Source organism: Lepisosteus platostomus, chromosome 3 (assembly GCF_059453375.1).
Source record: "Lepisosteus platostomus isolate fLepPlt1 chromosome 3, fLepPlt1.hap1, whole genome shotgun sequence".
Taxonomy (NCBI): Eukaryota; Metazoa; Chordata; class Actinopteri; order Semionotiformes; family Lepisosteidae; genus Lepisosteus; species Lepisosteus platostomus.
In genome coordinates, this window is record NC_142613.1 from 48703866 (window position 1) to 48719650 (window position 15785).

The 15785-nt window shown below is 34.9% G+C and overlaps 1 protein-coding gene across 2 annotated transcripts in view; it reads left to right on the top strand.

Moving 5' to 3' along the window:
* LOC148674999 (PC3-like endoprotease variant B) overlaps positions 1-14985 on the top strand; it is a 351357-nt gene extending 336372 nt beyond the window's left edge. For both annotated transcript variants that reach the window (XM_088625869.1, XM_088625870.1), the window contains exons 17-20: positions 729-852; positions 2439-2599; positions 10009-10185; positions 14073-14985. In XM_088625869.1, the coding sequence (XP_088481995.1) occupies positions 729-852; positions 2439-2599; positions 10009-10185; positions 14073-14315 (705 nt within the window). In that variant the 3' untranslated portion in view covers positions 14316-14985. The remainder of the gene's footprint in view (positions 1-728; positions 853-2438; positions 2600-10008; positions 10186-14072) is intronic.
* Positions 14986-15785: the final 800 nt, after the last annotated feature.

Below are 15785 nucleotides of genomic sequence, written 5' to 3' on the forward strand. Positions count from 1 at the left end.
ACAACACAAATACTGTTTCTCACACTCAATCATCTGCCATTCTAGTCCCTGTAGGATTGTGTCACAAAGGTGTGGTTCAACTATTAGCCTACAATAGGCCACAGTAGACTATAATTTCTCTTGATGGAGATATCCAGATCATGACCACATACACAGCCATACACTTTCATTGCCCATGCCTGTCAGATTCTAACAAGCACCCTTATGTTGGTGACAATTGACAATTTATATTGTCAACCAATATCCAATGTAGTTTTCAAAAAAGTTGTCAACTGCCAAAAGAGCTTCCTATATTTTAAACAGAATGGCATCACTCAAATTCAAAATAAATCCTCACATTTGCAATGTCATATACCTGAAAACCACTTGACGTCACCAAAATCTTAACTTGGAAATAAACTCAATGATGTTCACCATTGAACATTAGATATGTGGTGAATTCTGACAAATGCTGCTGAATAATGTAATATGTTTTATTCCAATTTTGTGTGTACACTATTTGGTCTCCAAAGAGCTGTATTGTTTTTCTTCACAGCTTTTTTGTCATGCAGTCTTTAGCACTTCTATAATATGCTTGCCACTTAAAAATGTAGGCCTATATTCAAAGCATGATAAACTTTGTTTTGTGGTAAGCACTGTAATTATAAGACATTATATGGATATTAAATGTGTATATGTGCTTAGGTCTTTGTTCAAATGATGGTCATGCTATAATTTGTGTCCTTCAGGTGACTGACAACAAAGATACAGTTATCAGGTGTTTTCGGAGTGAGTTTGAACTGGCAGCTGGAGCTGTTCTGAGCATTAAAATGATATTTTATGGAACCTTTGATCCTAAAAAGGAGCTCAGAGGTATGTTACCAGAATTTCTAAATTTGTACATTTAAGTATTTACTATGTTTCTTTTTATTATTATTTATACTGTACATCTTTTATTATATGCCTGCTGAACAGTTAAAGATAAAGGTAAAAAATAAATATTTTTATTACACATATAACATCAAAAATACTTTAGTCCCCTGTGCTTCTAGTTTGCCATCTTGACTGTATTTATTAAATGCGTATTGTTAAGTGTATTATTCGGAAATCTAGGTGTCTTTTATATCCAGTAGATTGGAAGGAAACTTTCTGTTTCAGGTTTTATCTATACAAGTTCTTATCTTTCCTTGTTTTCAAGTCTCAGAAATTATTCCCCCATGTTACCTTTAATGTTGTTTCTTGATTTCCACAATGGATCTCGGTGTTTTTTCTGATTTAGAATAAACAGTTCAGAGCAATGCGATTCAAGCACTGCTTCCATCAGGTGGCTGTGCAAAGGTTCACATAGTCTCGGCTAGAGACCCGAGTGAAATAGCCCTAGGTGTAAAAACACCATTGGGAACTATCCTTCCAGAGACTGGTCAGCTCTGGAGGAAGCTGAGGCTTCTTGGCAATCGAGCAATAATCTTTCAGGTCTAAGTCCAGCTTACTGCGTTTTTTTTTTTTCCCTGCATACACCCTTCGTAAATTTTAAAAAAGAGAGAAATTAGAAAATACGTATGTTTTCATGTTTAAAGGTTAGGAAATATATTTTTGCATATATGTTTATATTTTTGCATTAATAAATTAATGTTGTAGCAAATTGTTTCAAGATTTTAAAGATTAAAAAATATCAGAAAAGCTCAAGTATTACTCACAAGGTAAACCAGACATACAGCAAACCCATGAAATCATTTCTTTATCTTGATTGCACTTAGCAGTGAAAATTAAAATTCACAGATTATGTCACAATGAATTTGTTTATACTAGTCCTTTATTTTTACTTTAAGTAACTAGCCTTAGTATTTAATAAGCCGTGTATTTATTTACCTGTGTAAAGTGGTTAATATAAATGAAGAGATGATTAAATCAAAATAGTCACGATAGCAAATACAAGAACTCTCATTAAAAGTGAGCAGAATTCTTCACTGAAGAAATATTACCAATTTGTTAAGATCAACTTTTCTTTTAACAACTTGTTGATTCAAAATTTGATTTTACAATTAAGGTGTACTACTTATTAAAAAATGTAAGGAATTTTCATTCTTTACATACTGTAGTATCATTGCATTAATATACTATATTACTATTTGCCATGTGTTTTTCAGTTTTTAATTAAAAAATGCTCCTCCCACACAAAATCAAGCACAGGACACCACAGCTGGGGTGTTTATTGAATAAATAATGGAACACAAGTACATTTTAAAATTGTTGTTCAAATCTGGAACTTTCATTTTGTGCAGTGCTGAAATATTTGGGTTTTTTTTAATGTGCATGTTATGAATTGTCTAGAAATCCAAATGACAAAAGTACATGTTAAATATAGATCTATGGGTACTGACAAGACCTTTGTACAGTAATATGTTTTGTACAGTGAGAATTGGTAAACTTCAGTCTTCATCTATTCTATTTTTCCTTAGATAATGACCACCAAAAGCTGGTTTCCATGGGAGACACATATCAATTCAACATGGACAGCAAAAGTGATTATTCTCAACAAGATATAATTGAAGAACAGTTTGAAAACGAGAACCTGAATAGGGTTAATGCTAATGATATACCAGTACTGCTCATGAGAAAGGTAAGACCCCAATGATATCAAGTGTTTTAAAACATCATTAAACTGTTCCTTTTTCCATGCAATAGCAGCATATTACATTTGCATTATCGAATCTGGACATTTAAAAATCTAAATGCTGTTTTGTACATTTAAAGTGATAAGAATATGCAAAACAGACAATTACACCCAATCATAGTACTAGTGGATCTAACAGACATACAAATAGCACAATGGTCATACATGGACTAGGAGATACAAGTGGAACTTAACAGGAAGTGAATACGTGTTGGAGAACTGGAGGCATTTCTTCACACGAATAGTGATGGTAATCTGGAGCTAGTCACCTAATTTTGAAGTGAATACCTTGGGTTCTTCCAGGTGCCCTGGTTTCCTCCCATGCTACAAAGACATACTGGTAGGCTAATTGGCTTCTGGGAAAATTGGCCCTGGTGTAAGTGTGTGCGTCTGTGTGTGTCCTGTGATGGACTGGTGTAATTTCCAAGGTGTATCCTGGCCGGGATAGGCTCTGGCTCAGCCAATAACCCTGTAAAGATAAAGAGGTTAGATAATGGATGGATGGTAATTTGTTCATCATCCCATGTTGAGATATCAAAGAGCTTATATATTACTTATATATAATCAAGATGTATCTCTACTAGAACAAGTTGCAGAATAGATGTCAAATTTTGAGCATTAAATGTAACCCAAAATCATTTCCCTTTCCTACCTTCAGTATAACAGCCTCCTGTGAACGTACAGTATGTGATAGGTATTTTAGTCAACCAAATCTAGTACAAAATACTGAAGTTCTCAAAGACTTTTTGTAGCACATTGTTTAGGTGAGAACACATATTCATATATATATATATAGGAACAAGTAATACAGTAGGTTTATTCCATGCTGAAAAAAAGAAGAAAGAAAGCACAACATTTCGGCCATGGTGCCTTCTTCAGGTATGAAGAAGCAAAAGTGATTGACACACCTGACACCTGAAGAACGCTTCACGGCCGAAACGTTGTGTTTTCTTTCTTCTTTTTTTCAGCATGGAATAAACTTATTACTTGTTCCTTCGCAGCCTACGCATGCTGACGCAACTACCCACTACCCACTTCATATATATATATAGTATGATTAATGTGTGAAATAAAAACGAATCTTGAACATTTAACATGTACATAATTATTTCTCTGGACTTTTACATTCCGTGCATACTGAAATATAAAAGGGATGGGGACTTAGGAATTTTCTGTAAGTAACCACCATTAGCCAGAACCTGTCTGCACAGCTACATCTCATACTTCAAAAGAAGCTATTGTTCAGTTTCATTCCTTGCTTGTATCAACTTATTCCAATGAAGACGTGGTGCTGCTAGAGGATATTGAGTATTCAGTTCATGTTAAGTGGGTTTGAAAACTCTTTTGCTCTTAGTAGAAGGAAGTTCTTTATTATACACTATTAGCATAAATAAAGCAGATGTTATTCGGGTACTAGAAGATAAATAAGTCACTAGGGCCTATTGGTATCTTGCCAATTGGAAATGAGATGTTATTCACAAGTCATTGATGCAATTCATCCAACAGTCGCTCAAAACATTGGTAGTATGCAGGGATTGGAGCATTGCTAATGCAATGCCCTCCATAAGAAGGGTGACAAAATTGAACCAAGTAATTATAGACCAATAAGTCTGACGTCTATTACATATAAAGTAACAGAATCAATTACACAAACTAAATTAGGGGATACCCTATCTGGTTATAAAATCCCAGAAAATAGTCAACATGGATTTAGAAAATGAAGGTCTTGCCTAAAAACTCTTGTTAAGAGTTGGTTAACAAAGTATGACAAAACATTTTAATGTAATGTATTCACGAAGAGAATGTAGTATATGGAAATATGGAAAACACTAGCTGGAAGAGGCTACTTGTGAAAACAACATTGGTGTTTAAGTTGACATCTTACATCTTTCTGACAATGTGGAAAGGCAAAACAGTCTAGTGTGGAATTCAGTCACAAGGTTTTGTTACGATTGTAAATAGTAGTCACCATGTTATAGAAAAGCTATTGGTGCTTTGGAATCAGACTGGGGAAGAGCAACCGGATGTATTTGGGAGCTTAAAGAAATACCCTAAACTAATAGCTTGAAGGAAATGGACCTTTTTAGTCTTGATCAGAGAAGAATATTAGAAGTAAAAGTCGCAAAGGCATTGACATATTCAACCCAGCAGATGTCTTCAGAATGAACAGTGAAATATCACCCAGAGGACACTAGTGGAAGACAAATGGCCAGATTATTAAGTTCTTATCTCAGATTCCAGTTATAATCTTTGATCTAATGCCTTGGTCTGAATCATGTACCTTACATTTGTTAGATCTTGAAGAATATTTGTGGATTGTATGACCATTTAGTGTTTAACAAGTACACTGATCAATGTGGGAAACAGATACACATGTACTGTATGTGAAAGGTCTTTGAGTTTTTTTTTTCAATTTTAGTCTACGGTACATTTACTGTCAAATTTACTGGAAAATGTAATATGAATGTTCCCACTGCTACAAACAATCTACTGACACTCAACATTTTTTTATTTCTGTTTACATTTTATTATTTGAAAATAAAAAAAGACATTAAACAAAAGTTACAGTAAATAATAAGCATATGGACCTGGTCATGGTCCATTTAATGCCTGCAAAGCTAATTTGAGACATCAATAGTTAAACTCTCTTACTACATACCCATGTAGCCAAGTCAATTAATTAAAATCCAAGCTGTTTATTAGGACATGAACATCATTATACATGTATTGATTATTGATTTTGATTTGCAAAGCTAAGTAGCTTTGAAATATAGTACAATCATTGAAAGCTCTTAATAGAATAATCCAGTTGAATAACAGATGACATAGACCACCAAACTGAATGATACTATTGATTGCATATTATACAGCATTAGTTAATACATTGATGAATGGCATTTTACATGTTATTGGTTATATATATGTATCTGATAATCAATAATGACATATTATGGTACTTTTATAGATCATATGCTTTCTTGTGATCTTAGGATGCTTGACAAATATTGAAAAAAAATTTTTTTTCAATAAAAAATAGGCAAGTGTTGTACTTAAGCTTTTTGAGCCAAACATATAGGAGTTAAAAAGCCTATAACAGTTCTAAGATAAATTGTATCATAGGAAAATGTTAGGATATGTCCCTCTTTCACAATAGCCATGTTAATGTCAAAGATGAGGTGAATTGTTAGCAAAGAGTTATGAATTTTAAGAGTCACTGAACAGAAAGTTACCAAAAGCCTAAGTACCATTTTCCATCCAGCGTTCCTTAGATTACTTTAACAAATGAGTTGAAAATCATGGTTTCTTAACATAAACAGAGAAAACAGCTATAGTTTATTACTCTTCCTTGCTCATCTTCATTATTCATTGTGAGTTGTATTACCAATGAAACACACACACTGTGTGTACATCATTTGGGATGTCTGATCTTTAATGTTTGTCCCAGAGGCATCACTAATGGATTGGAATGGCATCCAGAAGAAATAAATTGAAGAAAAGAAGGAATCAATGGTTAACTCATGACCAAACATGCCTTTTAACCTATGCCAGACTTACCTTTTCCTTTTTTCCTTGAGCATTATTTGATTGTTATGCATTGTTATGCAAAATTGCAAGGGTTTAGACTACAAATGAAGTCCTTTAAGTCATACATAATGAAGAAATACATACTGAGAGAATGGATTTGCGCTATACTGAAAACAACACCTACACATTCAGTTTTGGAAAACAAAGGAAGAAATGAATACATAATGCAAATTGCATATTATAACTGAATATTCTGGTCTGAAAACGAAATGTTTCCTACATATTATATTGATGTGATAAAAAGTCATTAAAACCCTTCAGAAAGCACCACAATGCCTCAAAACCTGTCTTAGTATGCACAGTGGATACTATTGTAATGCTATAAACATGCAGTTAACACAATGGCAACCACTGTTTCTTCAAGAACAGTAAGATAGATATTATCACAAAATGATTGCAGCAGGGCAGAAACTCTTGCTTCATCCTATTTGTTTAGTTTGCTTTACTCAGCACATGTAACTGAGGAGCTAAGGTGAGTTTTATTTCACGTTTGGCAGTTATTACCCGTAATTATGTCATTTATAGGCCTTGATGTGGTTGTGGCCTGACAACCAATGGCATTGTAGCACGTCAATATAATATATTAGGTAACATTTCATGTTTACACAAAAGCTAACAAACTGTAAAGCCATATTTTCATTATACTGTTTGACCACGTTCTTCACTATTTCCATAATTATGTACAGTGTATAAAGAAACAGTAAAAGTAATACGTTTTTCAGTACATTCTGTAGTTTGGAAAATTGTGTATTTGAAGTAGATATGTATAGTATGCTGTAAACATTACTTTGGAGTAGTATTATATAGTATGATAGGAGTATAATAAATATTTGTTTGTATTTGTGTTTGATACATCATAACCTTTAAATAATGACCTGGAAATATATGAGCAATGTTTTATGTAGCTTTATTGCTTGTTTTCCACGTACGGCCGACATTTCTGACGTAATGTGGAACAACAGCAAAGGCTGTTTCTTAATTTAAGAGCGTGGAACATGTTCTTTTCTGTGGTGACAATTATCCACCCTGAAATGATAATCCTCTGTTTAATGTGCTGGATTAAAGAGAATTGTAGTAAATTTGCAAAAATTCACACAGCAGCAGGTGAGAAGCAGGTGCTGTGAACTCTGTACTGGGGTTTTTGTCTAAGACTGGAACCTTGTGCTGATGAGGAAGCAGGAAACCTCAGAGAGGCTTGGATCAGTGGCAGCTCAAGTTCTTAATGATGTCGGTGACCAGACAGAATTATGGGATTACACAAGGCAGGGCGGGCTACCCAAAGCAGAGGCATCACTGGAGCTAATGAGTCATGCAAAGTCACTGAGAAAAACACAGGGTACAGGTTGGCTGCTAGTGCCTTGTTACCATACTTAATTAGTTTTGTTGTATCGGTAAGTGATCTCTCATTCACAGCAATGGATCAACATAAAAATGGCAAAACATATTTTTCCACAGTTTTATAAAAAAAGCTGTAAGAGTTTTGGGACTAAACCTAGATGTCTCTGCTCTAAAGGGTGTAATTTTTAATTATTAGGAATTGGCAGTGTAGTAATGGTCTTTCAAAATAATTTGAAAAACTCTGAATGAAATTCAAGCTCACAAATCTTAAATTAAACTTTACTGCAGCCTACTGTACACCCTTCTGGTTCTCAAAATATTTTCTCTTACCCTGTATCAGAAATCGTTGAGTAGGTCAGTTCTTTAAACCTAAGAAATACCATTACTATTGAATGAAAGAGATAGAAACTTTTAAAGTTTAGCTTAAAATACCTAGGTTTGATGAAACAAAGTAGTTATGTGCCTGTGCTGAATTTGTGTTTGTGATGATTTACCTTCTAAAAAAATCTGGTGTCTTGCATCCCCAGAGGATGTGTGCACTCCAGGTTAAGAACCACTGAGCTAGAGTACTGGCTTCAACATATGGCTGGGTAGCTTGTTGCAGACCCCCACAGGCCTTTGTGTGAAAATAAAACTGTCTTGTTCTCAGTTTTAAAACCACTTCCACATAGTTTGCACTTGTCTACATTGGTTTGTGTTTGACAGTTTGAAACTCATTCTGATTCTGAAGAAGTCCATGGGGTTGGCTTTATCAATGCCTTTTAAAATTTTGAATACTTAAATCAGGTTCCTTTATAGTCTTCATGTTCAAGACTAAAATAATTTGGTATTTTAGCCTCTCGGTGTAAGGCATTCCTTTAAAGCGGAGCCACAGTCCTAGTTTCTCAGACCTTTCTTACTAAATTTCAGTAACAAAATAAATTCATTAACGTTATAGAAAGAAATTACAAATTTAGAATTAAGCAAAAAAATTAAATTGTGAAATTTGTAAAAGTACTGTAAGTCACTTATTTGTTGCAAACTCGCATTCGAGTTCCCAAGAACTGCAACATGATGTGGCCCTTCCTGCTCACTAGTCTCCATCATGACTAATGTAATGTATGATTGAATAAGTACAAGTCATGCAGCAGACATTTCACCACAGAAATGTTCCAAAGTGACCTGCATGCAGAGTTCACAAGTAAGTAGTATTTGTGGGCAAAACAGTTTTGAAATCAAAAGCAATATTTCTATTGGATTAAAAGAAATGTATTCACAGTCCTGCTTGTTTACAATGTCATAGGGCCATGCACGTCACAGAAGGTTTTGTGGTTTTGTTCTGAATTGGAGAACATGGCACTGTACATGCCTGGAAATTTCATTTGTTTTGTGATGTAAATTGGAGGTTTTGCTGTGTACATTTGACTTTTATTGTGGTTTGAAATAAACTCGTCAGTGCAGATTCTTTTTAACACCAAAATATTAAAATAGTGTTGTAGTTCCCCTTTAAGTCCAGGAATGTATCTTTTAAAGAGATGGCCACCAATACGTGATACAATAAATGAGTAATGCAGTAGTTATGAGTGCAATGTATAAGTTTAACACATTATGTATTGATATAAATTCTAAATAAATTCTAATTTTTTAAATATATATTTTAACATTTTGCCCTTTTCACTTCCAAATACTGATTTCCAGAGTTCTTATTTTTTATTTACATAATAATGAATAATGAATTTCATCTATTATTTAATTTCCTTTGCAAATCCACCTTTTTTGGTATCATCTGCAAATTTGACCAGTTAACAGAATCTAGATTATTGATATGATTAAGAGTCCTGTAATTTTCCTCTTATTACATCATCACAATGTGAGCATTTGCCGCTTATCAGTACCCTGTTTCCTATTTATTAAGCAGTTCTCATTCCAATCATGTTTCCCTGAATGTCTCCCAACTGTAATTTGAGATTATTTTATGATGAACTTTATTAAACCCTTCTGGAAATCTAAATACACCATATCATATGCTCTGTGAGTCCTTTGCTATTGAAATTTGTTTAAAGATCTCTAACTCATATTTATTTTAACAAGCCCTACTGTACCTTTGCTAAAACCAAGTTTTAAATTATCCTTTTTCCATACAGATTATCCTTTACCTTAGGTATAATTTTTGTTTTTGTAAATTTACATATAAATTATAATAGAAGTAAAACCTCTTCTTGCATGATTAGTTGGTCACATCTGTTACCCTTTTATGAATGAGCTCTACTTTAGCAATTTTTCAGTCAGTGGGAAATACTGTAGCTGTCTTGAGCGATTGTGGGAAGATTTGTATTTATAGTCTATGAATATCCTCTTGTTCCTGTATTTCTTCATATATCTTAGCATTACAGTATAACAAAATGAAAAAAGACTTTAATACTAAATGTTTTATTTTTTCATTTTACTCTTAGAAAACAAATCCCAAAGGTTATTCAAAATTAATTCAGACATTTAAGCCTCAAGATATGGATGATACCAATGGCTCAAGATTAAGACCACATCTTCAGCGCTTGTGGAACACATTAAGGGACAATATTGAGACTCACTGGACTCAGTACAAGGCCCTGACAAGGAAGAAGACTCCCCAGGTAAGATGCTGACAGAACATTGGAGTTGTAGTTCAGACTTCCCTTTAGTAGAATATTTGTGGTGAACAGCACTCTTTTAACAGTCCATACAGGCAAAAGGCATGGCATTCATTGTGAAAGTTAAAACAGGCAAACAAAAACCTGCAAGCAAACGATACTTTTAATTAACATTGCTGTGAACCAAAGGAGTTTATAGTATTTTACATTATACTTCAGGTATATTATGTAGTTACAAATGATAAGACGCCATTGGGTTCATCTACATGTTACTAGTTGAAAATAAGAATGTAGTTAAAAAGTAGGGTTCAAAGTTCTAGCTTTAACCAAGAATACGTTTCACAAAGTCCTTTCCAGTCCACTTTGATACACTGTTGTAGTAATACCATTTTTTATATCATTATTAATGCTATACTGTTGCTGGTTTGATTTTTCTAAGCAATAAGAAATAACAGTAAACTGCGAGGGTAGTTGCATGGCCACTGGTCAAGCAAAACAAATGGTGGCACAAACAAATGAAGTCCAATGTCATCATACAGTTTTATGCATACTGGTTATTGCAAAGTAACCAATACTAAGGTGAGCATGTTAATAAATCTGCCATAATATGCAAATTGTTGATCAATTATTCAAGGATTACAAGAGAATATTAAGAAAGTTAAGATCTGATGACTATAACTAGGTTAGTAGTCCACAGTCTCATATACAGTACACATTCACACACTCTAAAGAGAAGTAACATTCAGTTACTATACTTGATTAATACTTTTCAAACATGTGCTCAGAAGAAGAGATTGCTACATGAATATTAATACATATACTCATCTGACTTTTACGCTGGCCAGGTGTAGCTCAGATGACATTTGAAAAGCCCACAAGGACAGAGAGGATTTCAGGACACGTGTTTTGTTGGTTGTGTGCCAGGATTGTCCTATGGAGCAGAGAAAGGAAAGAATACAGTACCTTACTGGTGTCTTGCTAGATATTGGCTTTACTAGAATGTGTGAGTCTGGATTCTTGTCCAGTTGCAAGCCAAGACTGTGGAAAAACTCTAAAAGTCCTCTTGCCTGCGGTCGTACCTGGTATGCTGAATATCCGTTGTTCCAGAGAAAGTCTTAGGTGGATATCTGTTCCTTATACAGGTTGTCTCTGTATATGGAAGTTACGTTTGGCTAAGTTTCTTTGCAGTTAAGCTGTTCATAGTGCGTGTTTATATCTGTATCTTCCCCAAGATGGACAGATGCCTTGTCAAGCATTTATCCTGCCTTGCATCTGTTGCTTGCTGGGAATAGCTCCAACCAGCACCCCTGTGACCCAGTATTGGATAAAGTGGTTAGAAAATGGGTGGGTGTATGACACTGATGTACAAATACACATAGCGACTGCAACAGATATGTCCAGATGTGAGACAATATTTCAGCCTGTTGTGGTTCAGTTTGGACATTTGTGCCGGGAACTGTTTTCTGTTTTAATCTTTTACTTCCGTTTTTAAGCATCTTAATCTACTTTTACCATTGCAATTGCAAACATAATAAATGTGGCATCTTTAACAGATCAGTACATCTTACAAGAAACACTTTCAATGTGAAACAGAACACAAAAACAATCTATACGTTAATTCAGCCAAGAATACTATTGTTCAAGAGTGATACACTTTCCTGTGGTGAAAACAGATCAAGAACTTTGGCGGTTACATAACTAAAAAATAAACAGTGTTTACTGTATCCCTCCAGCTATTAACAACTTTTTGCAAAACAAAGTTGAAGGATGTAAAAATATTGAAACTACAAGTGAAAGAGCACCACATGATCACCAAACAACCTTTGCACCTCAATACCCATTTAAACAAATTAATATACATTTGTGTTTAATTTTTGCGTCAGTAATCTTTTGCGACACACGCTGGTCCTCTCTGGCCCATATCATGTAAAGTATCAACTGCCTGTGACTGTTACACCGTTATATGCCTCACAGCTTGACGTCCTTCTACATGCTCAAATTTGTAGAGGAGCCCTTCAAATGTAATAAAGTGACCAAAGACTGGGTCAAAGCTCCTTCAGGGCTATGTAGGCTGATTCATTAAAAACCCTAACCCTTCCTAACAGTAACAGTTCAAGACACAGGTACTGAACACTGGGGAGATGTTAGGTTGAGAACGTAGGTCAAAACAATAGGATATTTCTTTCTTCCTTGTCAAAAAAATTCTGGTTATCATTTTTATTGACATACACATTAAATGCTATGAATGGTGTCTATATTGTTAAATACTTCAAAAAAATGCAACAGACATTTTATGTTGAGAAGTGTGTAAAACAGATTGGCAAAACTCACAACATGTTAATAAAAAGTGTGACTGAACTTAAAGGAGAAATACGAAATTGTCATGACATGAATTGTCAAGTGTAGCTCTTGTTTTAACAAGAATTATTCTTTAATTTCTGACTTAAGTTTCAAACCTATGTTTGCAGCTGGATTATTAAAGTAGAACGGTGCTTTTGGATGATTTATACTGTACAGTATATTGCTGTGGCAGTAACCTCAAAAGTAGGATGTCTGTCATGTACAGAGAATGCAGTCCATGGTGTTATTTAACAGAATTTCAGTCGAGGTCAAGTATAATTACACACTTCTGTTTATGTATACAACAATACTATTAGAGGTTGAATTGCTTTAAGTTTGAGTTTTCTTTATTCACTTGTTAAGCTTGCTTGTTTATTCATTATTGTAGTGTGTATTTAAATTAATAATTTATCTGGTGGACATAAACATTAGTATGAATAGCTTGTTATGAATTATATTAGGATTATTAGTACAAAAATCTATATTTTCTGTTCAATGTAATCTTGATAACCATTTGCTGACCTCTCTTACTGCAGTCTTGACAATTATCTTCTTTCTTGCTTTCACAGGTTCAAGGGTTTCTTATTTTACTGCTCTTGATGCTGCCTACATAATGCAATTGATAGCAAAAAATGAGACCTACAGTATAACCTATGATCTGGACCTTATTCCTACTGTACATATTCCTTATTCCCAGCTAGTTTCTCTGCTTTGTCCATCTTTTACTAATCTCATTAATCACCAAACGTTTGCTGCTCATCACATGTTCAGAAAATGACTTGGACCCCTTCATACTTTATAATTACCCCCCTATTTCCAATAACCCTTGTCTCACAAACATTCTGGAATGGGTGGTGGTAGCTCACTTAGTCATACAATCTCATCTCGCATCTTACAAGCTTATTGAACCTGTTCAGTTAGGGCTTAGACAGAGACACAGTACTGAACAACTCTTGTTAAGGTTAAGATTTGCTGATGGCTTCTAACTAGGGTAACTTAATTTTTTTTTTTTCCTTCTGGGCATGAGCACTTTTGGTACTCTTAATCATGGCATCATAGAGCGATAGTAAAAATGGAGTAACTAGTACGTCCCTTTATTAGATTGGCTCCTAGTTGGCTACCAAGAGTCAATAAATTATAGCTGTTTTCATCACAATATTATCCCATTTAATCAGGGTGTTTTCTAGATTTCTTTGCTAGAGCCTTTACCATTTAGTATTTACATGTTGCCTCTTGGTTTTACTTGTAATTTCAAAAAGTCAATTTGCTGTGCTTCCTCTTTTTCTTGTTGCTTCTGTTCTGTATTATGTGTTTATTATTGTACAGAGCTTTGGGTTTGCTGAAAAAGTATTTTTATTATTAGAATACATATATATTTCTTTATACTTATGCTATAGTTGATACTGTAACTGCCCTGACAATTAATAAAAACACATTCATCACAGGAACTGGTTTCATGGGGAACACGCCAAATCGTTTATTAAATCCTCCCCTTTGCCAAAGGAGAGCTCCGAAGGAAAGTGGTTGACTATGCTTTCTTCTTTCTCAAGCTCCGGTGGATGGACTTGGTTCTGGCGAGGTACTTAGCTGCAGAGCCAAAGCTGCACTCCGTGACAGAAAGCCTCCCGGTGTTCTTGCAGTTGCAGAGCGGCCCGGGTTCGAGCGCGCGGGCTCGGCTGCTCAGCCGCCCACAGCTGCTCCGTGCTCTCAGCGCAGACCTGCGCAAGATGCAGGCGCTCAGACGAGTCAGCAAGTCCCACGAGCTCCTGAAGAAGGAAATAGCTGAAAAATAATCGACGCTCCACTCCTTACTGTTTGTTTCTTGCTCTTTACTTTCCTCTAAATCATTATACCCTAAGGAAGGGCTCTGTCCCTTCACATACGGCAGCATTGTTCAGCAGCTCCTTCTCATGTCAGCACAAGCATAAAGCCTGTTACTTACAGACACGATGGTAATGGGTGGTGACTAAGTACATTCACACCTTAGCAGACTTAAAAGCATTTTTTTTCCCAAATATTAAATACCCTGCATATATAAAGTATTAACTTTCAGGACTAAAGAGCTGAATTGTAAAATCTTAATTTTACAGTGATGAAGGATCTGGCATCAACGTCAGATTCCATTTAATGCCAGCTAGAATGTGATCATTAGAAAAGAAAATCAATTTGTGACGAACTAACATTTTAAAAGGCAACAACTCCCTAAACAGACTTTTCTTAACTTTCAGGAACTATCACATTGCGTTTTAGCTCAAGGAAAATAGTAATAGCCAGTTTCTTGTACCATATATACTTTTATGTAATTGAAATGATCATATGAGTAAGAATGATTTGAAAAATCTGTATTTTCCTGTCATTTGCCATGAAGTGGTTATTTTAAATCAGTTTTAATGAAATAAGATGTTTTCTTTCTTCCATTAAATAAAAAAATAATACTCCTGTTTAAGTTACATTGTCTCACAAGAGTAATACTCGTTGTCTTTTTTTAAATGTACTGAATGAAATGAATGGTTATTTAAGTATTTGTGATTGTGATACTTTTGTTTTATGACAAAATACACATTGTGGTGCCTCATACTTAAGCCAAAGGTACATCAAAATCTCTCTGTCAGCTGCAAAGAAGCTTTAAAGAGATCACAAATACAGCAGCACATTCAATGCAAGGCCCTTCTTGGCCTTCTTCTTGTTGCTTGGTCACTTTACCTGTTTAAGAAAAATTATTAACTGATTTGTACAAGACTAATTTTAGTTGCAACTGTTAAATGCGGTAACCTGCAGGTTACTGCTGGACAAATAAACTCTTTTCAGTCATGGTGGTCATGTGATGTATTTTAAAAGAAAGTTCTTTTCATTTTTAAGAAATCTTTTTTTTTTCACCTCAGTGCCAATGCTGTGTAAAGGGATGAGAGTTGACCCAAATACATTTTTTTTTTCCTTTCTGCAGTCTGATAGACACCATGGGTCAGTAGGCTTTACTTAGTTATAGCTCGCTGGTGCTGAAGCTTAGAGACTGACACTGTCCTTAATGATGGGTCTGGGGCTGGGGCATTCCAAGACTGCCCTGGATTTTCACCAAGAGGAGAAGAAAAGGCTCTTTGTGTGAACAGCACAGAGCCTGGGCTCAGACATGTTAGTGGATACTTAACACCCCAAACCACTGCTTGAACTGTTAGGGATCTTCAATAGCCCTGGGATCATCTTAGAGAGTTATACAGCCCACTTAGAAAATTAAATCCTCTAACTTCCATGCTCCTGAAGGGTGT